Raw genomic sequence first — 27,938 nt, 5'->3', positions numbered from 1 at the left:
AAATGTGAGTGAGCACGCTTATACAAAAATTCTCTCAGCAGCAACATGTGTCACATTTGTTTCCAGTCTCCCCTATTAAAAAACTGAACATCTGCTTTTTATTCATTTATTTATTTATATTAAAAGTTCAAAGTGCAGCTGCAAACAGCATAAAATAAATAAAATGTTCTTTGAATTTGTTTTATTTTAAGCACATGCATGCACATGATGTGCATATGTGCACGTGTATGTACGTGCGTGTCTGCTTGCCGGTACAGGAATAGTGAGGATCAGATCAGTCGCCCTCCAGTAAATCCTGTCATAAGCCGGCGGCAGGTGTGCAGAAACCAGCTGAGAGATCTTAACCAGCATCCATACAGCCGTGTGACACGTGGCCTTTACCCCATGTGACTCCAAATCGCCCCAAATAGTAACATTTAGGACATTAACCTCACAACATAAAGTTTACCATTTAAAATGACCAGGTCCCCAAAAAGCACAATGCTGTCACAACAGTAGAAAAACAGTGCCAAAAGATATAAATGCCACAATGAAATTTAATTTTTTTTACCTTCACCAACAAAGTTGGAGGAGGTTACGTTTCGCCCGTTTGTTTGTTTGTCTGTTTGATTGAGAACAGCGTGTAACCCACAATTTTTCATATATCATTATGAAATTTTTACTGAAGATTCATATCCTGATAGGCAAGAACTGATTAAATTTTCAAGGTCATACATAGCTGAAGGATCAAAGTCAATTAAAATCTTGGAAAATAGGAAAATTCCCTATTCTTTAACATTGAATGAAGTTTCAAAAATTCATACGTCTGTCAAAAAAGATCAAATTTCTTTCACATTAGTTTATCGACTGACAAAGTTTGATCCAGATCTGATCCAGATCACAGATTTTGTGGCCATTTAAATTTAACATTGAAACCCCCTATTTAATGTATATTTTACATTATATCTTAACCAAACGTGCTCTGATCACTCTCATATTTGAAAGTGAGATGCAGACTGGCACTCACTATCACCTGACAAAGTTTGATCTGGATGTGATCCTGTTTGTGGATTTTGTGGATATTTGAATTTAATGTTGAAAAGTCCATTTGGTGTACATTTTGCATTCAGTCTTAATCAAAAGTGCCCCAGTCACTTTCATTTGTGGCAAACTGGCACTCTCAATAAATAGATGAATAGAAAAACCCTTTTGATCTATATTTTGTATGTAGAGCGCAGCGCTGTAGTTTGTTTTGTTGAAAACTTTTCCACAAAAAAGTCACATGAAGAAATTTTAATCCTAAATAAAAACCCCAAAACACACAAATGAAAACAAAACACAACAAACAAACAAAAAAACAGCATGCTGATAACATGTCAGTGTGCGATCTTTGATGTTGTTGATGTGTATTGTTAAATGTTGACAAAAGACATTTTTGTTATTTACTCATTTTCATTTTTGTACGTCAGCGTGTTGCCATTTCACCTCTTGTGACGCCTCATTAAAATCTAAGTCAAAGAAGCTGGAAGTCATGTTATGTGTTTGGATCCTTGCAGCAGGTAAATCCAAATCCCGCTGCTCGCTGCAGCCCTCAAACTCAGCCTGCTGAGGGCGCCAGAGCACGGAGGTGACCACACGCCGAAAGCTCATTCAAGAACAGACACAAATCTAAAATATGTCCTCGCTTCTTGAACATGTGGCTGATGGTGTAAAACAACACTCTGCAGATCAGAGATGAAAATCCAAACATCTGATTCTTGGGATCTGATCCCCTCATGTGCCAGGAGCCCCCCGTGTGGGTCTCTAGTGGCAGGGGTCAAAGGGGTACTCAGCAAGTCCACCATGCAGCTCCACCGACTCCTCCGACCATGACATGACATCACCAATGAGGTGACCCCCACAGGTGGCCTGGCTGTAGATCTCAGCAGATGTCAGGACTCTGGACCAGAACTGGAGATCTGACATCTCTCCCATGAAGGACTGAGTCACGTCAAAGCGTCCTTCGATCGTGTCCTGTGGAGAATGGACAAGGACTCCTCAACAACAAGAATCTCTACAAGTCACCAAACAAAAGCAATGACAAGGGACTGAAGCTGACTGCTAGGGGGTGGTTTGTCAACTTGGAATGTCCCTCTGGAGTCACATGTGTTTCCAGGCTAAATTATAAAAATATTTATGCTAAAATACCCTCAGCTGTATGTGCATTGTGTTCTTTACGATTTGCAGTTGTTTAATTAATTATTCAGATCCTATTACAATTTGTAAATATTCAATAAAGCCCCTCTATCAATCAATCAATCAATCAATCAAAAACAATATTTTTGTTTTAAGAGCGGAAGTTGTGCAACTCAAAGGATATTTGTAGATCATCCTCTGTGCATTTGCAGGTATTAATGAGACAAATTTAACTCCACAGAAAATTAGTTTTGAGTTACAGGAAGTTAGCATGCACGCTAACGTCTGCAAAATGTCTTGTAAATGACTCCAGAGGTGTTATCAAGTTGCATAAACAGCGTTTTTAGTTTAGAAATGTTTATTTTTTCGCGAGCTTTTACATTATTTATGACAAAGAGGTTATATTTACACACAAACAAAACTGAGGTTTGCAGCTAGCTACCAGCCTGTGGTGTCACCATGTTAATGTCCGCGAAATGGCTTGTAAATAAGTTTAGAGGTGTGATTAGGTTACAAAAACAGCATTTTCAGTTTCAGAAGTGTTTATTTCTTGCTAGCTTTTACATAATATAAGAGAAACATGTATAAACACAAAAAATGAAGGGATTTTGGAGAAACCAGCCACTGACGTCATGGTGCAGCTCTACTCTGATTGGCTGTCAGGCCTGCCACTCAAAAACACAGCTAAAGAGAATGTGACTTTTAAACCTCTTAAAATACCTCTTAAAATAGGTAAAGGTTAGCCATCTTTGAACTTGTCCAAAGTCTGTGTCCTAAGAATGTTTTCTGTAAATTTGAAGACTCTGGGAGTAAAAGGACCAGACTTATGCTGAGCAGAGACAGATGGACAGACGGACGGATGGATGGACGGAAGCAAAGCCTTCGCAATACCACATGGCCATATTTGTTAGCCTCGGGTAAAAATGGAAGGATACCTAATTTTCGCTTCTTCATATCATAATTACAATGTACTAAAGCAGGGGTTTTCAAAGTGTGGGAGAGTGACCCCCTCAGAGAACAAATGAATAGCTGGCCCCCCTCCCCACTGACACACATACGCATTATTTCAACATCTTCATGTGTTTCTTTTTATTCTTTTACACATCTGTCTATGTCTATTCTTTCACACATTTTACACCCTTTTAAAACATTTTAAAAGTATTTTTAAAGAACTTTCTGTTCTTCTATTTTTATCTTTTGTCATATTTTAAACACCGTTTTTTTTTTTTAACATTTAAACATCTGTGTGTTTTAAACATCTTTGGCATAACTAACACATTTTTGTTGTGTGTTGGGGGGGTGTGGCTGGATATTTTGGTGTTCTTTTCTTTTCTTTGCTCTCCAGGTGGCATGAGAACTGATTTGTCTGTGGAGAAGGTGCTGGCTGAAGAATCCTTCACCCTCATCAACATCATGTGTAGCACCTGTGACTGGTGCTCACATGCAACCTTAAAGACTTTCAGCTGAAGCAGATAATTGGATGGCGTTCTGCATTTAAGTCATGTGTGATTCAAGCAGAACTGCCGGGAACTCGACCTTGTGATGTTCGTTTGTGAGACGCTGAGGACCGCGCCTGGGTTTGACACATCGAGCCCGTGAAGCAAGGAAGGGTGAGGGACACATGCTGTCAGCACACATCAAAGGTGATTAAGTGTTTGACTAATTGTTGATAGTGGTTTGGTATTTTGTTACGCAGTATACTTGAGTTGTGATGGGGATTGTGCGGCTCGCTTCTCGCTGCTGTGGCGTGCGGACAAGTGGTCCTCCACCTGTTGTGAGAAGCTGCTCATTTGCATAGAGCTTAAAATGCAGGCCTGCATGTGTTGCTGATGGTGTGTGTCTTTTGAAGGATATTAGTTGTAACTGCTGACTTACCTCACCTCTTCTATGCTTCGCAGAGAGTCAGTTTGTCGTGTCCACCTGGGGGGTGTTTGGCGGTGGTAGTGGGTCCAGGAGCGCCGGGCTTCGATCCTTTTGGGCGCTGGAGAGCGTGCCAGCCTTCACTCCACCAGAGGGACGCTATTTCTGTTTTTACACTTTTTATGCACCAGCGGGTGAAATAAATATATTGTTTTTGGAACCGCTTTTCTGGTTATTTGTAGCGCTGGGTTCCGTCTGATGCAGGTCCGCTCCTCAACCCGCGTCGACACATAACAGTAGTTCCCGGCCATTCCATAATGGACCCAGAGGCAGAGGCGGTTCCTTTTGCCGAAAAAGTTCAAGAACACTTGGAGAAAATATGGGAGCAATTACAGCATCTCGCAAACCAAATTAAACAAACAGACGCCCGTGTTACGGAGCTTGCAGCGCAAGCCGTTCCGCTTCCTGCTGCTCCAGCTGCGGCACCATCGATACTAGTGCAGATAGCTCCGTCACCCAGAGATTCGGTGTCCGAACCGATTGTTTGTCGTCCGGAGCCTTGTGCGGTGATGCAATGTTCTCTGGTTTCTGCTCAGTCAGGTTGGAGCGCCGCCGCTTTACGAGGAATGTTTGTAGATGGGTTAAATGAGTCATTAAAAGACGAGCCGGCAGTCCGTGACGAGCCAAACGATTTAGATGAGCTAATATCGTTGGTGATTCGTCTAGATGATCGGATGAAGGAGCGTGGATGCGAGAGAGGGCGGCCATCAGAGCGGGTTTTTTCATCTCGGGGCTTTCCCCGACACAGATCTGGGCCGCCTCTTCTTCGCCCCACTGAGGCTCCTCCGATGGGACCTCTGGCTCCTCCTGTTGACGAGCCCATGCAGCTCGGACGAGCAGAGATTACTGTATTGCCCCGACATATAAGCGTCAAGAAAAATAATGGTGACGTATCTCCAGGTGTTCTGGGACAGGCAAAATCACACACAAAAAAAAAAAAAAAAAAATCTAGTACGGGTTAATGTTTTGCTTTCCTTAAATAGGGGTTATAATTTGTTTGGGGAGTCAGTGGCGTGTCTGGTGGAGTGAATGTTAGGAGGTTAGAAGCCCGTCTGGGCTCACTTAATTGTTAATTTTTATGTGTTTTTAGGTATTTTCTGTTTGGGGTTGTTGGGTCATTTTATTTTGTTGTTTTTTATTTCCCTACATCCCTAACCCCAACCTCACTTTCCCCAAGACCGTTTGTCTTGTGGGTTGTGGGGTGGTGCAGGTTGGTCACGCTGAGCGTTCTCAGAAGACCTCTGCACCTAGGGGGGGGGGGGGGGTGTTAGGGGCGTTTTTCTTGGTTTGGTTAGGGCCCGGTTCCACTCCAGCCTCGGTGAGCCTTTGTACCGTTCGTCATTGGTGTTGCCGGGGTGTGGTGCAGCGGAGACATACCTCAGTCAGAGGGGTGGGCCGATCTGTTGCCGTTCGCCATTTCGGTAGTTCCACCCCTCCCGAGAGGCTGGGGTATGGTCAAGTTGGGGCACCGGACGTATTTCCGGTTCTCCGCTGCGCCTTGGGGTTGGGGCTGGGTTAGTTTTTCCTGTTCCCTTCCCCGGCTTAATATTTTGAGCCGTTCGCCAAAATTGAGCCGCTGAGGGGCTCTGGGAGGGACCTGGGGTCTTTTGGGGTGCCGGGGAGGGTAACAGGGTTTACGGTCGTTTTATATCCCCCCGGGGTTGTTTTTGGTAGTCCTCCGGGGGTTGACTTTTGATTTTGTTCTGTTTCCTTCCGGGTTCCACCTCCAGGGTTGATGGGACGGTCCTCTGGGGGGGAATTGGCTTGGGGCCAACTAGCCAAGTGTGGCCGGGTCTGGGGTTCCGGGGTTGTGGGGAGGGTACCTCCTGGGGTTGATGGTACGGTCCTCTGGGGGGTGCCGTTTGCTCCATGTACACCTGGGGACCTTTGTGGGATTCTGGTTCTGGCTGTTCCTCCTGGAACTGGCGGTAAAGGCCTTCTGGGGGGGGTTGGGCTCTGCAGGTCGTTCTGGGGGGGTTGCTTGTTATTTTTCTTTTATGCATTTATGTTTGTATTGTGTTTGTGGGGCTGTGTTGGGTTTTTGCATTTGGGAGTTTTTCTTTTCTTCCCGGGGTTTGATGGGACGGTCCCCTGGGGAGGTTTTGGGTGGGTTTTGTGTTTTTTCCTGTGTGTTGGATTGTACTGGGGAATGTTTTGGGGCTTTTGTTGATGCCAGCCGGCCTTCCAGCTGCGGTGCCCTGTCCTGCTGTCTGTGGTGGACCTTAGGAGCGTGGTGCTGTCTGCTTCCTGACGAGGACCCCGGAGGGAGGTGCTGTTCTCGGGCCTGGTCTGTTCGGTCGCCGGGAGGCTTCCCGTTAAAGGGGGGGTACTGTTGTGTGTTGGGGGGTGTGGCTGGATATTTTGGTGTTCTTTTCTTTTCTTTGCTCTCCAGGTGGCATGAGAACTGATTTGTCTGTGGAGAAGGTGCTGGCTGAAGAATCCTTCACCCTCATCAACATCATGTGCAGCACCTGTGAATGGTGCTCACATGCAACCTGAAAGACTTTCAGCTGAAGCAGATAATTGGATGGCGTTCTGCATTTAAGTCATGTGTGATTCAAGCAGAACTGCCGGGAACTCGACCTTGTGATGTTCGTTTGTGAGACGCTGAGGACCGCGCCTGGGTTTGACACATCGAACCCGTGAAGCAAGGAAGGGTGAGGGACACATGCTGTCAGCACACATCAAAGGTGATTAAGTGTTTGACTAATTGTTGATAGTGGTTTGGTATTTTGTTACGCAGTATACTTGAGTTGTGATGGGGATTGTGCAGCTCGCTTCTCGCTGCTGTGGCGTGCGGACAAGTGGTCCTCCACCTGTTGTGAGAAGCTGCTCATTTGCATAGAGCTTAAAATGCAGGCCTGCATGTGTTGCTGATGGTGTGTGTCTTTTGAAGGATATTAGTTGTAACTACTGACTTACCTCACCTCTTCTATGCTTCGCAGAGAGTCAGTTTGTCGTGTCCACCTGGGGGGTGTTTGGCGGTGTTAGTGGGTCCAGGAGCGCCGGGCTTCGATCCTTTTGGGCGCTGGAGAGCGTGCCAGCCTTCACTCCACCAGAGGGACGCTATTTCTGTTTTTACACTTTTTATGCACCAGCGGGTGAAATAAATATATTGTTTTTGGAACCGCGTTTCTGGTTATTTGTAGCGCTGGGTTCCGTCTGACGCAGGTCCGCTCCTCAACCCGCGTCGACACATAACACATTTTAACATAAATAATAAAGGAATGGGTATTGATAAGACTTTATCAATGTCATTATTGTTTCCGTTTATCGATCCAATTCCTTAACGATCCCCTTATCAATACCTCCTGTGAATTCTCTTTATACTAAAAGTAGGGTTTCTATGTCATTTTAATGAGTCTTAAAGTAAATAAATATGAAACTGGTCACTCGATCCTTGATCTCTGGACATAAATAAAAATAACAATATCTGTAGTTTTTCTCAAAAGTATTTCCTTTCAGACATTAATGGCACAAATCTAACTCCATACCTCTGAGCTGAGCTCTTGCAGCCGGCTGTGCTGCACGTCAACATCAATGTAATTCATAAAGAACGCAGGACGTCTCAATTTGGAATGAAAAAAAAATTAGTCTGTTGTAGATTGTTCTCTGTGTCACAACATTTGGAAAGAGGTGTCATTTGATTTAAAATGGTGATTTGCTTTGAAGTTATTAATTCCGATTGGACTCTAACTTGACTTGGCAGAGAGCAGTGCCGTGTTTGAACCTGTGCCAACGGAACAGAGGACGATTCTCGTTTCTTGCCTGCAACAAGACAGGAGTCCCAGTTAGTGGCTTTAATCCACACAAAAGTGACTCACGATTGACATTTTTAAATGGCTTTGAGAGGGGTTAAGAAGCGGACTTGTCACTTCTGAAAAGCAGCGAAGCAATGAGCCAACAAAGCAGCGGGTTGAAGCACTGCTTTGTTATTTCAAGCTTCAAAGCAGAGTTGTTACAGAAGCGGTTGATTACAGACCCGCTGCAAGATCTGTAATCAACTTAAAGAAATGATCATTTTCCCGATACAACACCCTCAAAAACAACGGCCGCTCTGAAGGACCGATAACAGACTCGTTAGGCAAAAAGGCTATTGATGTTAGTGGATCGAATCCTTTTCATAACAATTCTCAAAAAGAACCGGTTCATGATACCCATCCCTCGTGCCCCCCTGAAGAACTCTGGCGGCCCCCAGGGGGCGTGCTCCTCACAGTTTGAAAACCACTGTACTAAAGGATTATTAACCAAGTGTGAGGTCTGTATGGGGAAATATCAGACCGAGGTGTCAGAACATGTGAAAAACACTGAGGTCTGATATCCCCATACAGACCGAGCAAACAAGGTTAATAGTTTGTTTATTATATGGCTCTTATACATATAAACACGCAAACCTACAGTATCGCTCAAATATACTGCTGACGGTGTTGAGCTTGTTGGCTTTCTTCACCTCCACGAAGAACTTCCTAGATGGTCTTGTTGTTAGCTGGTAAGCTTTCAATCTGTGTTTTTTCCAATGCCGTTGAGATATTTATGGAGTACGTTCATGTCCAACTTGGTTTTTCTAATCGTGTTTTTAGATTCCTGGTTTGTAAGGAAAATACGCATTCCAGACCGACTGTCAAGGTAACCGGTCTGGATATGGGAAAATAATCTGCCAATCAGAGCGTGCATAGTGCTGCAGCCATATAATAATTGACTTTATTGGTGGTTTCGATTAAAGAGAAGTGTCCTACCTGTTCCTGCCCCATGATGAAGGTCCCGCCTGGTTTCACAGGGTGCCATGCAGACAGGTTTTGTCCTGAGCCTTTCTTCATCCCGTCCTGGTACACCTCCCAGAGCCCGTCGCGTGTCGCCCACGTCACGCACATATGATGCCACTTCCCATCGGTCAGTGTTATGGGCAAAGTCACAGCCTTCACGCACAGACAGGAACACAGACAGACAAGAAACTTAAAAAAATCTGTGACACACTTTGTAATGTTTGCTTTTTAGGATTCATCACCAATGCAACAGCAGATTGTCCTGTAAAATACAAAAAGCTGCATTTTTGTTGTAGAGGATGCCCCCCCCCCCCCCAAAAAAAAATCCTCATTTAAAAGGGGCGCAGCTAGGATATTTTAAGATCATAAATCATCAGACACATTATCAAATTATTTTAAAAATGATAAAAAAAAATAATGGGCTTTGTTATTTACAAACTGACATGAAGTAGAGCAGCAAATAAATGTGAAGATTGTGTTTTAAATGTAGTTTTTTTTTTTAATTAAACATAAATGAGGTGCTATTTCAAAGGTCAAGAAGGTCATGGGATGGATTTCCAGCTGTGGCCTTTATGTGTTGAGTTTGCATGTTCTCCCCGTGTTTGCCTGGGTTCCCTCCCAGTGCTCCGGCTTCCTCCCACATCCAAAGACATCAGGTTTGGTGGATTGGAAACTATACTGCATGCAGGTGTGAATGTGTTTGGTTGTTTGTATTTGGCCCTGCAACAGACTGGCATCCTGTCCAGGGTGTACTCTGACTCACGCCCTATGACCACTGGGATAGGCTCCAGTCCCCTGTGACCCTTAATTGGAGTAAGTGGTTGAAGGTGAGTGAGTGAGGTACTAATTCTTTGGCAGGCGTCAGTTGTAACATATTGTAAATAAAAGGATAAAAAATCTTTCAAAACTCTCATCTTTTTTTATGGATAATTTGACCAAAAAAAAATAAAAAAAAAACCTGCAAACCCCCCCCAAAAATCAAAGGAAATGTGACGTCTTTAATAACAAAGTTAGACGAATGCACTTTGTGTCATCAAAACAGAAATGAAACCATTTTGCTGTTCTCTTTGGAAATTATTTGGATTCTCTCTCTCTCTCTCTCTCTCTCACACACACACACACACACACTATGTAGAGAAACCATTTCATTGTTTGCTTCATGAAAAGTTGGATCAAAGGATGCAGTGTTGTCAAACAGAAATAAAACCATTTTACTGTTCTCTTTGGAAATTATTAAGATACGAGGTCTATTAGAAAAGAAACCAACCTTTTTATTTTTTAAAAAAACTATATGGATTTGAATCACGTGCGATTACGTCAGACAAGCTTGAACCCTCGTGCGCATGCGTGAGTTTTTTCACGCCTGTCGGTTGCGTCATTCACCTGTGGGCAGGCTTTGAGTGAGCACTGGTCCACCCCCCTCATCGGAATTCCTTTGTCTGACTTCTTCCTGAGAGACTGGTGCTTTGCTTGATCAAAATTTTTTCAGAAACTGTGAGACACATCCAAGTGGACACCATTCGAGAAATTCAGACGGTTTTCGGTGAAAATTTTAACGGCTGATGAGAGATTATGGAGTGTTACTGTCGCTTTAAGGACTGCCCACGGAGCCGGACGGCGCGCCGCGCCCCGAGCCACCGTCGTCAGCCTGTTTCAAGCTGAAAACTTCCAAGTTTAAGCTTCTGTTGACCCAGGATGTCGTGAGAGAAGAGAGAAGTTTCAGAAGAGCTCGGGATCAGCAGTTTATCCGGACATTCCACTGTTAAAGGAGATTTTGTAATGAAAGACGTGCGGACGGATTCGCGCGTCGGCACCCAACCGCTCATGGCGCGGCGCCACAGCAAAACACCTCCGTGTTGATAACCATTCGTAAGATTCAGGCGGTTTTCAATGGCTTTCAGTCGAGTGAGTATCCGAGAAATTGTTTAACAGCTGGGCATGTTCAAACTTGTCCTGTAATGCTTCCAACGGAGATGTTTTTCAGTGGCGCCACGCGATGAGCGACTGGGTGCAGACGCACGAATCCATCCACACGTCTTTCATTACAAAATCTCCTTTAACAGTGGAATGTCTGGATAAACTGCTGATCCCGACCTCTTCTGAAACTTCTCTGTTCTCTCACGACGTCCTGGGTCAACAGAGGCTTAAATTTGGAAGTTTTCTGCTCGAAACAGGCTGACGACAGCGGCACGGGGCGCGGCGCGCCGTCCAGCTCCATGGGCAGTCCTTAAAGCGACAGTAACACTCCATAATCTCTCATCAGCCGTTAAAATTTTCATTGAAAACCGTCTGAATTTCTCGAATGGTGTCCACTTGGATGTGCCTTACAGTTTCTGAAAAAATTTTGATCAAGCAAAGCGCCAGTCTCTCAGGAAGTTCTCAGACAAAGGAATTCCGACAAGGGGGGTGGACCAGTGCTCACTCAAAGCCTGCCCACAGGCGAATGACGCAACCGACAGGCGTGAAAAAACTCATGCATGCGCACGAAGGTTCAAGCTTGTCTGATGCAATCACACGTGATTCAAATCCATATAGTTTTTGAAAAAATAAAAAGGTTGGTTTCTTTTCTAATAGACCTCATAAACAGCAATTTGAGCATTTTCACACACATACACACACTATGTAGAGAAACCATTTCATTGTTTGCTTCATGAAAAGTTGGATCAAAGGATGCAGTGTTGTCAAACAGAAATAAAACCATTTTGCTGTTCTCTTTGGAAATTATTAAGATAAACAGCAATTTGAGCATTTTCACACACACACACACACACACACACACACACACACACACACACACACACACACACACACACACACACACACACACACACACACACACACACACACACACACACACACACACACACACACACTATAATGGAGAAACCATTTCATTGGTTGCTTAAAAAAAATCATAACATGGGTATTTTACTCTCAAACATATTTTCACAGCACACAGTGAAAAGGTTTTGTTCCATTTTGAATACAATCGCTACATTATGGGACAGACCCACAAAAATCGGCAGAGACAGTTTTTTTTTTTTTAACACTGTATTATAGGTAGTTATAGGGCTTGACAGAAGTGCTGTTCTATGAATGAAGAATTCACTTATGAAGTAAAATGAGTCGGAGTGACAGTAATCATCCTTTTGTATTACAGCATTTTAATAATTTTAATACTACCAGCAGTACCAGAGACATTTTATGAATACTGCATGTTCATCTTTGCTTTGCATGAATTTATTCTGTGCTGCAGGACAGGGGGCAAAAAAACAAACAAACAAACAAACAAAAAAAAACAACAAAAACAACAACAACCCAAAAAACAAACAAACAACAACAACAACAAAAAACAAAACAAAACCCACAATAGAACATAATTGCCACTAAATTGATCGATGCATTTTAAAGGTCAGATCGATGTGTTGCTGATTGATGGTTTCATGTTTGTGCCTCCAAGTAAACACGACTCGTTACTCCCCCCTGGTGATGTCACTCCTACAGACAATTAGTCCAAGCAATTACACTAATTATTTGTGATTTGTGGAGTTATTTGTTATGCTGAGTGCACATAGAGGTCAGCCTAAAAAGAAAAAGACAAACACAAAGGTGTTAGACATGAACAAAATAAATAAATCCTCATCAATCCGTAAAACATGGTGTTAAATTATACTTCTATTAAAACAGATGTAGCTATTGTTCACGTAAACACAATGGAATCTGTGGAGATCACTCCACTTTAGGATTTATCTTCTGTCAGGAGCAGCACGAGCAAAAATAAAATGATTATCAAACCTCAATGCCAGTGAATATTCACGTCAAAACAAGGAAACACCAAATAAATAAATAAATAAATACTAAGGTCAAATATTGACGATTTCTGTATTTGAACTGCATTTAAAACTTCCATCCATTTGGAGGATACAAAATTTATATGATTCATATTTGTCAGACAAACTAAATAAACAAGAAAGAAATATTTTTGAAAAAGTATGAACAAATCGACCCTGTTTTAAATACACAATAACCAGCTTTGGAAAAATATGAACCTGAAAATTGACGAATATACAAAGCCTGAATTTTATATCTAAAATTGTGGCTTTAAATTCACAAATGACAGAAAAAAAATTTTAATTCACTTTCTTATATATCAGCATTTCTTGCATATCATTTAACATGTAATTATTTGGTGAAATTATTTTTTGCTTCACAGAATAAAAGTGACAACAATGAGCAATTTCTAATTGCTATCAACATCAGCACTGTGCCGTTATTGCAAATGCATGAAATTAATTAAAATAATTCAAATTAACACAGGATGGTGCCTTACAAATCAACACTTCATTCAACTCTGTAACAGTGTAAATCGTATTAATGTTGTTCAGTTTGATCTCACCTTATGATGGAGTTGATTTAACCCTATTTGGTCACACGTTACTTGAAGGTATTGTCATAATAGTGACATGACACAGTCATAACTGTTACATGACACAGTCATAAACGTGTCATAAACATTATGTCAATGTCATAAACATTTATGACTGCTGTCATTAGGTGTCATTCGCTTTTGTAATGACAGGTTGAAATTTTTTGGGTTGTCTTGGTCATAACAACTTGACTTTAATCAAAGTGACAGTACCAGAAATTGTCTTTGGCCTTTTTGGTCTTTGGTTGTATCCCAACTTGTCAACTTGTCATTACAAAACTGAATGACACTTAATGACAGCAGTCATAAACATTTATGACATTGACATAATATTCATGACAAGTTCATGACTTTGTCATATAACAGTTATGACAGTTGACTATTATGACTATACCTTCAAGTGAAGTGTTACCCACTATTTTGTACTTGATCACTGAGAAAAAAAAAAATGTTTGCGTCTGCTTTCAACGAGAAAATGTTGATGTTGTGCTTTAGTGTTATTTCAGCCATTTTGCTGGAGAAGTTTTAAAATGAGTATGAAAATATCATCTCTTTGGTCCAAGAACTCATTTGTAAACACAATGCCTTTATTGTTATTGGAAATTGTCCATAGATGTGCGTGCAGATGTGAATGTGTTTGTCCATCTATATGTGGCCCTGTGACACACTGGCGTTCTGTCCAGGGTGTACCCCGGCTCACCCACTGTGACCCTTAATCAATCAACTTCAATCAACTTTTTTTTTATATAGCGCCAAATCACAACAAACAGTTGCCCCAAGGCGCTTTATATTGTAAGGCAAGGCCATACAATAATTATGAAAAACCCCAACGGTCAAAACGACCCCCTGTGAGCAAGCACTTGGCTACAGTGGGAAGGAAAAACTCCCTTTTAACAGGAAGAAACCTCCAGCAGAACCAGGCTCAGGGAGGGGCAGTCTTCTGCTGAGACTGGTTGGGGCTGAGGGAAAGAACCAGGAAAAAGACATGCTGTGGAGGGGAGCAGAGATCGATCACTAATGATTAAATGCGGAGTGATGCATACAGAGCAAAAAGAGAAAGAAACAGTGCATCATGGGAACCCCCCCACAGTCTACGTCTAAAGCAGCATAACCAAGGGATAGTCCAGGGTCACCTGATCCAGCCCTAACTATAAGCCTTAGCGAAAAGGAAAGTTTTAAGCCTAATCTTAAAAGTAGAGAGGGTGTCTGTCTCCCTGATCTGAATTGGGAGCTGGTTCCACAGGAGAGGAGCCTGAAAGCTGAAGGCTCTGCCTCCCATTCTACTCTTACAAACCCTAGGAACTACAAGTAAGCCTGCAGTCTGAGAGCGAAGCGCTCTAATGGGGTAATATGGTACTACGAGGTCCCTAAGATAAGATGGGACCTGATTATTCAAAACCTTATAAGTAAGAAGAAGAATTTTAAATTCTATTCTAGAATTAACAGGAAGCCAATGAAGAGAGGCCAACACGGGTGAGATATGCTCTCTCCTGCTAGTCCCCGTCAGTACTCTAGCTGCAGCATTTTGAATTAACTGAAGGCTTTTTAGGGAACTTTTAGGACAACCTGATAATAATGAATTACAATAGTCCAGCCTAGAGGAAATAAATGCATGAATTAGTTTTTCAGCATCACTCTGAGACAAGACCTTTCTGATATTAGAGATATTGCGTAAATGCAAAAAGGCAGTCCTACATATTTGTTTAATATGCGCTTTGAATGACATATCCTGATCAAAAATGACTCCAAGATTTCTCACAGTATTACTAGAGGTCAGGGTAATGCCATCCAGAGTAAAGATCTGGTTAGAGAAATATTTTACATTTTCATTCACTGTTTCACAGTTGTGATTCTCGCTCCATCTCGCGGTCCGTGACTCATGCGAGAGGTCAGTTTCAGCAGAGTTCCGGTGTCGCAGACCGAATGATCCCCCTAAAAATCTTCATGTGGAGAACAGTTTTCATCTGTGATGATGAATCCTGGCAACAGGTCAGATGAAAAAACTTTATTTAATCCGTGAGCCGGCTTCTAAAGTTTTAGCTTTTGTTGTTAGCTCCACATCTTCTTCTCTAGTCTTTTTTTTGTAGAAGCATTACAGCACTACATACAGGCCTGGCATATGTACTACAGCATTTTCACGCGATTTCACTGGATCTGTGAGAACGGAGATATTTCCCGAATGAAACACTTTTGAAAAATGACAAAGAAAAAGACTGTATAGGAGAAGTTCAGTTTCAGTGCAGACAAGGTCTTAAAAACATTAAATTGAAATAATAAATGAGGAGTTATTTTCTTGGGGGTGCTATGACAAATCCGGGGGGGGGGGCTCTAGCACCCCCTAGCACCCCTGGTGCCACCCATGAGTACAACAATCATTTTTTCCACATAGATTCAGCATTATTTCATCATAAAAGGCAGCAGAAGTGATCAGTGCTAAAGGAGATGCTAGCTGATGCGTTCACTGCGCGTCGGACATTTCAAAGCGTCACGGAATTTCACCTTGTTTCTGCTTAAAACTGACTTTAGAATGATTTAAGAGGTTTTATCTTTATCATCTGATGGTTAATAATCTCATTAATCCATTTGATTGCTTTAGATGAAGAGACTCCGTCTCACACGTGCTGCTGTGGTCTGAAATGACGCATGCGCAGATGCAAAAAGGGGACTGATTTTTAGGGCCGGACCGTTCGGTCTGCGACACCGGTTCAGGACACAATGTAAACAAACCTCATGAATTATGGACAAGTAAACGGCAGAAATGAGCAGAAATCCATCAAAGGTGTTACACCTCCTCTGGATAACCCTCTCAACTTGTGAGAACGTGTCATCATTATAATCACCCGTGAATGCGGTGGATCAACGCCATCCACATCTTCGCTAGCCATTGATTACATGCACTGTGAGACGCCGGAACTCTACTGGTGCCGAGGTGCATTCTGGGAACCACAGGGGGCCGTCAGGGGGTTGCTAAATATCAAAAATGCTTTAATTAATGGGCAGCATGGTGGATTAGTGGTTAGCACTGTTGGCTCACAGCAAAAAGGTCATGGGTTTGATTCCCACCTGTGGCCTTTCTGCGTGGAGTTTGCATGTTCTCCCCGTGTTTGTGTGGGTTTCCTCCGGGTGCTTCGGTTTTCTTCCACATTTAAAGACATGCAGGTTAGGTGAATTGAAACTTTATAATTGTCCAGGTTTCCCTTGCAAAAGCGGTCTCAATCTCAATGGGACAAACCTGGTTAAATAAACTTTAAATTAAATTAATGTTCACTGGAATAAGTGTGCGTCCACAGGGATCCTGACTGTGGACAGCCCAACCTTTAAATGCTCTTTGATCAAAACACGTGGCTTCCTGTCCAGTCAGTTAAACTGACCTCTGGTTGGCTTAAGTGACCTTCTGGTCATGAGATCAGTGGGTCAGCCAGTGCCAACCTGGTTAGCCTATATACCTCATTGGCTGTCTCACATGTTGGTGCACAGAAGTTAGAAACGGGTCTGAACAGGAACCGGTTCTCTAGACTGTACTTAGTGCTGTTAACCAGTGAAAATCCAGTCCATCTAACAGCCAATCAGGTTAAGGGTGAAAGGTCATCTTTGTATGCAGACAGCGAGAAAACCCTCTGACCATCTGAAATGTGTCTGAACATAAAAGTGTGACAACCTCCATCTTAGGACTTGACAAAGCAAAGTTCAGTGCAGCAAAATAGGCTGGTGCCATTATAAACCAAGTCACTATCAAACACAAATACCTCAAATGATGCATGAATAAATGTTTTCAAAAATACTGGTGTCACAGGCCGAACGGTCTCCCCCCTAAAAATCTGTCCGCCTTTTGCGTCTGTGCATGCATCATCGCGGACCACAGCAGTCTCTTGACCCAATGCAATCAAATGGATTAATGGGATTACTAACCATCAGATGATAAAGGTAAAACCTCTTAAATCATTCTAAAGTTAGTTTTAAACAGATTCAAGGCCGTTTTAAGCAGAAATTCTGTGATATTTTGAAATGACGGCTGTGCAGTGAATGCATCAGATAGTAGTTCGTTTAGCCGCGGCACTCTGATTGCTTCATCTGTCTTTTATGATGAAATAATGCTGAATTTATGTGGAAATGATTGTTGTACAAAAGCTTCAGATATCTGTCGCTGAGATAGATGATGACTGGAGTGCAGTTTGAAGCAGAAACGAGGTTCTAATTCATGAACCGCGGGTAATGATGCATGTGCAGATGCAAAAGGCGGACCGATTTTTAGGGTGGACCATTCGATTGGTGACACCGGTAACTTTTAGCACCCTAATACTTGTCTTGTACTACAAACACACCACATGTCCAAGATCTAGCTGATGTTCTCACAATACAAGTGATATTCCTGATTTGAGTCTCCCTAAGTAACTGCTTGTTTAACACAAACTCATTCCAGCAGTAACCAAGGAGCCTCTAAATAGACCAAGTACCAGACATCCGGTTGTCACCTTAGCAGAGTACCAGTCTTGCAACAATACAGTAAGACAGGAAGGACCAGTTCCCCAAAAAACATGGACCTTCTTTCTCCAGCATGGCCAGACGCCCCTGTCCTGTGATTTAGTGACTCTATAAGCTCTTCACCAGACTTCTCTCAATTTCAAAGCCCAAGGACCCAGAGGCATGAACATCACTGCCAAGATTAGTCAATATCTCTACAAATTCGACACTTTCACCACATACACTTCTGATGACCAAGTACAGGAAGCCACTGAAAACATGGATCTCAGTTTGGTCAAGGACAGTTGCAAATGTGACACTCAGATTCCTCACACAGCTTCATAAGTACTGCAATCAGAGGTACATACATCATTGATTCTGCAAAGATCACAGTATCATCAGCAAAGTCAATGTTAGTAAACTTTCCTTACCAACAAAAGTACCTAGACCCCTGGTTTTCACAACCGTGTCCAACATCCAGTCTATGTAAGCATTGAACAGTCTCGGACCCAGAACACATCCCAGGTGAACACCAGTCATCACTGGAAAAATTCTGAGTTTTTTCCACTTCTTGACATAGCACTCACATTACTTGTGTATAGCCTGTCTATAATGTCCAGCAACTTTATGGGGATCCCATAAATTTTCAGGACTTCCCAGAGAACAGCCTGGTTAACTGAATCAAAGTCTTTATGAAAACCAATGGACACTGTAAAGAAGCAGGTCACAATGAAAAACTGTCAAAATAGTGGGATACAAACTCCTGCTGTCATCTTTTACCTTGTCATCGATTAGCAGCTCCATGGGGTTGCTACCCCATTCGATAAGCACCAGCTCATTAGCTTGTCCAGGTACAGCATAGGAGAAGGGCGTGCCTAGGCCAGGACCGGCCCCAGCTTTCAGCCATACACAGATAGTCAGGGCAAAAATCTCGCTGACCACTGACCGCTTCATCCTGGCATACATGTAATTGGTCCTCATAGGGAAGTCAAGTAGGAAAGCCCCGGGATGTTTTGGCTTCTTTTTGTGTCCTAGTGAGACAGATAAAACAATTTGTAGTTACGAACAATCTTTCTTCTCTTAAACTACACAAACAATATAAAATAAAATGAAAAGAAAAGAGACTGAGTATTTTTTGAGGAATACATGGGCTTCTTTCTGTAGGCATTCTGTTTTGTGTGCATCTTATCCTATAAGATCTCAGAAGGGAAGCACAGAGGGTCCTGATGAAAACTTTGCTGGAAGACTAGGGGCTGTGTGTGTGTGTTTCTCCATGTAGAACTGGAGATGTGTCAGGTAGGGTATCCAGCATAAAATCTGTGCCAAATTCCATTACTGATCTGTACTCAAAATAATTGGTGAAACAGTGGCCTCTACTGGTATGTGCTGTGGCTCAAGTGTGGAGTGAATGATCAAATAATATCTAACATCACAACTGCAAGGTTAAAATATTTAATAAAGTTAAACTAAGTTGAAAACAAGCTGAGTGGACTTGGTTTTGAGTCAGCTACATGCCAAGTAGCCAAGCTAGCTAGTTTGGTGACTAATTGGTGACTAATTTGGTGACTAAAAAAATGAGGTGGGCTTCATAGATAATTGGCAAAGCTTCTGGGGAAAACCTGGTCTTGTTAGGAGAGACGGCATCCATCCCACTTTAGATGGAGCAGCTCTCATTCCTAGAAATCTGGCCAATTTTCTTGGATCCTCTAAACTGTGACTGTCTAGCGTTGGGACCAGGAGGCAGAGCTGTGGTCTTATACACCTCTCTGCAGCTTCTCTCCCCCTGCCATCCCCTCATTACCCCATCCCCGTAGAGACGGTGCCTGCTCCCAGACCACCAATAACCAGCAAAAATCTATTTAAGCAAAAAAATTCAAAAAGAAAAAATAATATAGCACCTTCAACTGCACCACAGACTAAAACAGATAAATGTGGTCTATTAAACATTAGGTCTCTCTCTTCTAAGTCCCTGTTGGTAAATGATATAATAATTGATCAACGTATAGATTTATTCTGCCTTACAGAAACCTGGTTACAGCAGGATGAATATGTTAGTTTAAATGAGTCAACACCCCCGAGTCACACTAACTGTCAGAATGCTCGTAGTACGGGCCGAGGCGGAGGATTAGCAGCAATCTTCCATTCCAGCTTATTAATTAATCAAAAACCTAGACAGAGTTTTAATTCATTTGAAAGCTTGTCTCTTAGTCTTTTCCATCCAAATTGGAAGTCCCAAAAACCAGTTTTATTTGTTATTATCTATCGTCCACCTGGTCGTTACTGTGAGTTTCTCTGTGAATTTTCAGACCTTCTGTCTGACTTAGTGCTTAGCTCAGATAAGATACTTATAGTGGGCGATTTTAACATCCACACAGATGCTGAGAATGACAGCCTCAACACTGCATTTAATCTATTATTAGACTCTATTGGCTTTGCTCAAAAAGTAAATGAGTCCACCCACCACTTTAATCATATCTTAGATCTTGTTTTGACTTATGGTATGGAAATAGAAGACTTAACAGTATTCCCTGAAAACTCCCTTCTGTCTGATCATTTTTAAATAACATTTACATTTACCCTGATGGACTACCCTGCAGTGGGGAATAAGTTTCATTACACTAGAAGTCTTTCAGAAAGCGCTGTAACTAGGTTCAAGGATATGATTCCTTCTTTATGTTCTCTAATGTCATATACCAACACAGAGCAGAGTAGCTACCTAAACTCTGTAAGGGAGTTAGAGTATCTCGTCAATAGTTTTACATCCTCATTGAAGACAACTTTGGATGCTGTAGCTCCTCTGAAAAAGAGAGCTTTAAATCAGAAGTGTCTGACTCCGTGGTATAACTCACAAACTCGTAGCTTAAAGCAGATAACCCGTAAGTTGGAGAGGAAATGGTGTCTCACTAATTTAGAAGATCTTCACTTAGCCTGGAAAAAGAGTTTGTTGCTCTATAAAAAAGCCCTCCGTAAAGCTAGGACATCTTTCTACTCATCACTAATTGAAGAAAATAAGAACAACCCCAGGTTTCTTTTCAGCACTGTAGCCAGGCTGACAAAGAGTCAGAGCTCTATTGAGCTGAGTATTCCATTAACTTTAACTAGTAATGACTTCATGACTTTCTTTGCTAACAAAATTTTGACTATTAGAGAAAAAATTACTCATAATCATCCCAAAGATGTATCGTTATCTTTGGCTGCTTTCAGTGATGCCGGTATTTGGTTAGACTCTTTCTCTCCGATTGTTCTGTCTGAGTTATTTTCATTAGTTACTTCATCCAAACCATCAACATGTTTATTAGACCCCATTCCTGCCAGGCTGCTCAAGGAAGTCCTACCATTATTTAATGCTTCAATCTTAAATATGATCAACTTATCTTTGTTAGTTGGCTATGTACCACAGGCTTTTAAGGTGGCAGTAATTAAACCATTACTTAAAAAGCCATCACTTGACCCAGCTATCTTAGCTAATTATAGGCCAATCTCCAACCTTCCTTTTCTCTCAAAGATTCTTGAGAGGGTAGTTGTAAAACAGCTAACTGATCACCTGCAGAGGAATGGTCTATTTGAAGAGGTTCAGTCAGGTTTTAGAATTCATCACAGTACAGAAACAGCATTAGTGAAGGTTACAAATGATCTTCTTATGGCTTCGGACAGTGGACTTATCTCTGTGCTTGTTCTGTTGGACCTCAGTGCTGCTTTTGATACTGTTGACCATAAAATTCTATTACAGAGATTAGAGCATGTCATAGGTATTAAGGGCACTGCGCTGCGGTGGTTTGAATCATATTTGTCTAATAGATTACAGTTTGTTCATGTAAATGGGGAATCTTCTTCACGGACTAAAGTTAATTATGGAGTTCCACAAGGTTCTGTGCTAGGACCAATTTTATTCACTTTATACATGCTTCCCTTAGGCAGTATTATTAGACGGTATTGCTTAAATTTTCATTGTTACGCAGATGATACCCAGCTTTATCTATCCATGAAACCAGAGGACACACACCAATTAGCTAAACTGCAGGATTGTCTTACAGACATAAAGACATGGATGACCTCTAATTTCCTGCTTTTAAACTCAGATAAAACTGAAGTTATTGTACTTGGCCCCACAAATCTTAGAAGCATGGTCTCTAACCAGATCTTTACTCTGGATGGCATTTCCCTGACCTCTAGTAATACTGTGAGAAATCTTGGAGTCATTTTTGATCAGGATATGTCATTCAAAGCGCATATTAAACAAATATGTAGGACTGCCTTTTTGCATTTACGCAATATCTCTAAAATCAGAAAGGTCTTGTCTCAGAGTGATGCTGAAAAACTAATTCATGCATTTATTTCCTCTAGGCTGGACTATTGTAATTCATTATTATCAGGTTGTCCTAAAAGTTCCCTAAAAAGCCTTCAGTTAATTCAAAATGCTGCAGCTAGAGTACTGACGGGGACTAGCAGGAGAGAGCATATCTCACCCGTGTTGGCCTCTCTTCATTGGCTTCCTGTTAATTCTAGAATAGAATTTAAAATTCTTCTTCTTACTTATAAGGTTTTGAATAATCAGGTCCCATCTTATCTTAGGGACCTCGTAGTACCATATTACCCCATTAGAGCGCTTCGCTCTCAGACTGCAGGCTTACTTGTAGTTCCTAGGGTTTGTAAGAGTAGAATGGGAGGCAGAGCCTTCAGCTTTCAGGCTCCTCTCCTGTGGAACCAGCTCCCAATTCAGATCAGGGAGACAGATACCCTCTCTACTTTTAAGATTAGGCTTAAAACTTTCCTTTTCGCTAAGGCTTATAGTTAGGGCTGGATCAGGTGACCCTGGACTATCCCTTGGTTATGCTGCTTTAGACGTAGACTGTGGGGGGGTTCCCATGATGCACTGTTTCTTTCTCTTTTTGCTCTGTATGCATCACTCCGCATTTAATCATTAGTGATCGATCTCTGCCCCCTTCCACAGCATGTCTTTTTCCTGGTTCTCTCCCTCAGCCCCAACCAGTCTCAGCAGAAGACTGCCCCTCCCTGAGCCTGGTTCTGCTGGAGGTTTCTTCCTGTTAAAAGGGAGTTTTTCCTTCCCACTGTAGCCAAGTGCTTGCTCACAGGGGGTCGTTTTGACCGTTGGGGTTTTTCATAATTATTGTATGGCCTTGCCTTACAATATAAAGCGCCTTGGGGCAACTGTTTGTTGTGATTTGGCGCTATACAAAAAAAAAAGTTGAAGTTGAAGTTAATTGTATGGGGTCAGATCAGATTATAAATTAGTCCATCGAAAGGAATTTATGCATTTTCTTAAAACACTACAGTCAACATTAATCCATTTTTGTTGAAGTTTATACCTGTACTTTGGTTTGGCAGACTTTTCTGAAATTGTTTACATGATATCACAAGCTAATGCGACAGCTAATGCAACATCTTTTTTTTTGGAAAAAAAACAAACAAAAAAACCCCCTCATGTTTCAAAGGCGAGATGTATGGACACAACTTGTGACAGAGTGTCAAATTTTTGTGTCAAACTTCATCAAAACTGAACTCAAGTGAAACTCCGGTAGGGTTTAGGGTTAGCATTAGGGTTAGGGTTCAGTTATGTCATGATTTTGGTAGTCTCTAAAACCAGTTTGTACCGTGTTCCGTGTTGCCATGGTGCAGCTGACTCAGCACTGTTTCCAGCTTGCTGTGCCCTGGGCCCCTTGCACTTGTCTCTTTGCTGGTTAAGGGAGGTTGCAGCAGGTGATGGTCATTACCATGGTGATTGCCATGGTGGTCGTTTGCATGATGATTACTGTGGTGAACACCGTGGTGGTCATCATGGTGGTTGGCCTTGTGGTGATTGCTGTGGTGCTCTCTGCTGTGATGGTCATCTTGATGGCCACCATGGTGGCCATTGTGGTGGTTACTGTAGTGACTGCGGTGCTGGCCGTGGTGATAGTTATGGTGGGGATCATGATGTCTGTTATGATTACTGCTCTGGTGGTTGTAGCGGTGGCTGTTGTGATTGTTGTTGTGATGCTCATCCTGGTGGCTGTTATCATGGTGATCATCATGGTGATCATTGTGATGGTCATCATGGTGGGTGCTGCTGTCATGGTGGTCTTCATGTGTATCATCATGATGGTTGTTGTGGTGGGTGGTGCTACTGTGGTGCTCTTCATGGTGGTCATCATGGTTTTCATTTCGGTGACCGTGGTTATGGTGATCTTGGTAGTAGCTGTGTAGCTGCTCCTCCAGAGCAGTGATTTTCCGCTGGAGGAGTTCCTTCAGGGAGCTGGAGTAAGAACTAGATGAGTTCCTGGCCTGAAGGACACACAGATACATTGCTGGATAGGTATTACTGCCATTGGCTCAGAATGAAAGTAACAGATGCTCCAGCTCTCAAATGGATTAGTACCTACGAAACCAAATAAATGCAATATTGGCCCTGGACTGGTGCTTATCCCTCGATGAGCGTTCAGCTTCCCATGGACTGGAAACCAGTCAATCACAGCTTACATCCTAAACCAAGGCCAGTATCCATTTACAAGTGGATGGACTGCGACAATATAGATAAAGTGTCTTGTCCAATGACTCAGACAGGTCGTCTGGCGGACACACCTGGAACTGAATCCTGGTCTGAATATTGGTAGTCCAGCTCTACCCATGTTAATTGACTGTTAATGGTGAAAAATAACAAAAAATTTCATAGATTAAACTTAGATTATCAAAAATAAATCTGTCAAGGTGGGGGTTAGTTATGAGTTGGAGTTAGGTTTGTGCACCTTGGATGGTTCTCTTTGGAAGCTTTCTTTGCATGTCCTAGTAGATCTCAGGGCACTACTAGAACTGACTAGAGAGACTTAAGTTTGCTTCATTATAATGTTTTTTTTTTCTTAACTTTGGTCTCCAAATTCATGCAACTACATCATTGCAAAGCACCTTTGACACATTTGAGATAAAGTCCAGCATTTCTACTGCATTAGCTAGCCACACCACACAATCTATTTTTCATAAAATCATGTTCTTCCATTGTATGAATGGATCAGTTTAGGCTGCAGTTGTGTGCGAGTACAAATACATTCATTTCAAGTGATTAAGTAAAGTGTCCAAAATTTCTAAAACACTAAGTAGCCTAGCATATTAGCTGCAATGGCTTGATGACCCAAGACTGTTAGCATGCATGTACCTGGCTCATGAACAAGCTTGCTTAGCGGATGCATGCATGATGTTTAGCTTCACACTGACAGCACAATACTCTAGAGAACCTGAAGGAAGTCACTCTAATGTATCTAGTGGATAGCAGAATTATTGGAAAGGTTAAGAATTTTAAAATGCCATAAGGATAAATTGAAGATGGGCCAGATGGACGGTTGGCTGGCTGCCTACTTGGAACAATAGATGGATGAACAGGTACATCAACAGGTGGTTGAGATTGATGGATGGATGGATCAACTGGTGGTTGGGTTCATGGATGGATGGATAGATGGATGGAGAGACAGGTCAACTCATGGTTGGATGGATGGGTGGAAGGATGGGTCAAGTGGTGTTTGGGTGGCTGGCTTGTTGGATCAACAGATGGATGGATGGATGGATGAATAGTTGGATGAATGGATAAATGGACAGATAAGTGGTTGGGAGGCTAGATGGAAGGATCAACAGATGGATGCTTTTGCGGGTGGATGAATGGATGAGTGGACAGATAAGTGGTATTTTTTATTTATAATTTTAGGGCAGTTCCAGGAATTATCACTTTCTTTAACATTCCAAGACAGAGCATCTTTGATTATTCTGTGTGCTACATGGCTTTCCAAACATCCAGATCTACTAGATTGTAGGAGTCATGTGTACTTTTAGTATAAAAGATTGATCAGACTTTGTAGACAACATGTACATTGGATAAAATAAGTACTGAATACATCACCATTTTTCTCAGTAAATATATTTCTAAAGGTATTATTGACATGAAATTTTAACCAGTTGTTGGTAGCAACCCAAATAATCCACACATATAAAGAATTCAAGCCATAGATTTTCAAACATATACATTATGTGTAATAATGTGAAATGACACAGGATAAAAGTATTGAACACATGAAGACAGGGAGGTGTAAAAAGGCTGTGGACACCCAAGACACCAGCTGAAATCTCAGAAATTAGAAAGCAGTCCTGCCCCTTGCAAATTAATATCAGATAGTTCAGTCCCAACTGATGGCCTATAAAAACGTGACTCATTACCAAGGAGACACACAAAAAAACATCTCAAGAGTTCTCTCAAGATCTTCACAATCTTACTGCTGCAAAACATACTGATGGCATTGTTACAGCAGGATTCTAAATTTATGAATGTTCCAGTGGAAAGAACATCATTTCAACATAAACTGACCTACAAGATTTAAAGACTTTGTGTGGAAGAATGGGCCAAAATCACACCAGAGCAATGCGTGAGACTAGTTTCTCCTTCCAGGAGGCATCTTGAAGCTGTCATCACTAACAAAGGCTTTTGTACGAAGTATTAAATACGTTTCAGCAAACGTGTTCAATACTTTTTCCCTGTGTCATTTAATTTTATTACGCATAACTTAATTTCTGTCCTTTATATGTTTTGGTTTCTTTGCATCTATGGATTACGTGGGTTGTTATCAACATCTGGTGAAAATTCCTGTCTATAGCAATTTTAGAAATATATTTACTGAGAAAAATGGTGACGTGTTCAATATTTATTTTACCTGCTGCATTTTTGATGATGCCATTTCAAATCAGTGTCACTCAGTAAATATGGAGCCACTATTTTATACTGAGTGAACGTATCTGCCCTCCCTCCATCTCATCCTCCTTCCTCTGATGTGCTCATCCTCATCCACCTCACCAGTAAATCCAGCTTTATTCCCTCAATTAATGGCCTCGTCAGGGAGGATGAAGCTAATTGAAGGTGAGGCTGCCTGTGACCAGACCTGGTGGTGAATCCACCATGGAGAGTCAAACCTGGCTCCTCTTCTGTTCTGAATCACCCAACTAGGGGGCAATGGAAGGGGAATTCTGCTCACTGTAGTTCTGTGTCACTGGATGGCGCCATAACGATTGTAATATGCGAGAAAAATGACATTCACCTCTAAGTTCTCCAGCCTCTCCTTCAGAGTCTGCAGAGTTTTGCCAGTCTGCTCTGGGGAGAAGGAGCTGTGTTTACCGTAGGACCCGCCCTTCCTGTGGTGGGGAGCCGACCTGTGGCTGCTGTGGGAGTAGTGGTGATAGGACGAAGGTCCATGGTGGGATGACGATGACGAGTGATGGTTGTCATGATACTCATTGTGGTCATCATGATGGCTGACATGGTGGTTGTCATGATGCCCATCATGGTCATCGACGTGGTGGACGTTGTGATGGTTGTCATGGTGATTGACATGATGACCAATGCTATGGTGACCTCCAAAGCCCTCGCACAAGGTAAGCTTGGCGGTCAGCTCTCTGATGGTCTCTCGTTGGTCCAATATGGTCTCCTTCTGTCTCACAAGGCTTTCGCGCAGGTGCAAAATAGTAGCTTTGGCTTCATCGGACATTAGGCCTTGGCGGCTGCTGCCATTGTGGCCATTATTATGGCTGTTACTGTGTCCGTTGCTGCTCGGTCCATGGGGCACACTGGGTGGGGAGTAACAGTTAGGGTCTGCCTCTGGTGGAATCGGAGTGCAAACAAATTTGGGGCTAATTCCATAATCATATTCCATACCAGGCAAAGTGCCTGCTGCACATGACAAAAAGTAGGAAAAAATTAGAGAGCGGAGAGGGAAGATGAATTCCAAAGAGGCTCCACCCACTTGTCTTAGAGCTGCCAGGTTCAGAGGACTGCTGTCTCGGGTCATGTTTGGTCCGATTTATTCCTGGAAATGTTGTCCTTTCTTTGTCTTATTCACCATGAACGGAGGTTTTAACCTGCAAGTTCTTGCAACATTTCATCAATAAAATTGCACATGAAATATCCCAGAGACCAAACCCCAGGTTAGTATTCCAAAATAATCAATGGCTGAGGTTGATCTCTTCAAATGATTGTCTTCAAAGGTTTTTTTGGTTCCATATTAAGCTGAAGCTTGGGGAGCTTGGCAGATGTATCCTGGTGTGTCCTTCCGCTGCCTGGAGGAAGAGGCAGGTGATCCCTTTGGGCTCCCACAGGCTGTTGTGTTCCACAGCCAGGAATAATCTCTTTAACGCCAGCTTCTAACCACCAATCAGCTGTCAAAGTGCATTCATCTGGAGCAGAGTAA

General features: G+C 42.3%; 1 protein-coding gene across 1 annotated transcript; it reads right to left on the bottom strand.

The window, feature by feature from the left end:
• Positions 1-1,419: 1,419 nt before the first annotated feature.
• Positions 1,420-27,938, bottom strand: LOC117501461 (neuronal pentraxin-1-like). The gene is made up of 5 exons (XM_034160363.1): positions 26,793-27,938; positions 23,337-24,006; positions 18,505-18,755; positions 8,811-8,990; positions 1,420-1,992 (listed from the first exon to the last, which is right to left on the bottom strand). The coding sequence occupies exons 1-5, from the start codon at positions 27,537-27,539 to the stop codon at positions 1,783-1,785; spliced, it is 2,058 nt and encodes a 685-aa protein (XP_034016254.1). The 5' UTR covers positions 27,540-27,938; the 3' UTR covers positions 1,420-1,782.

The sequence above is a fragment of the Thalassophryne amazonica genome, chromosome 20 (genome assembly GCF_902500255.1).
Source record: "Thalassophryne amazonica chromosome 20, fThaAma1.1, whole genome shotgun sequence".
Taxonomy (NCBI): Eukaryota; Metazoa; Chordata; class Actinopteri; order Batrachoidiformes; family Batrachoididae; genus Thalassophryne; species Thalassophryne amazonica.
The sequence above is the reverse complement of the archived record's forward strand: the minus strand, read 5'-3'. Positions and strand labels throughout refer to the sequence as shown.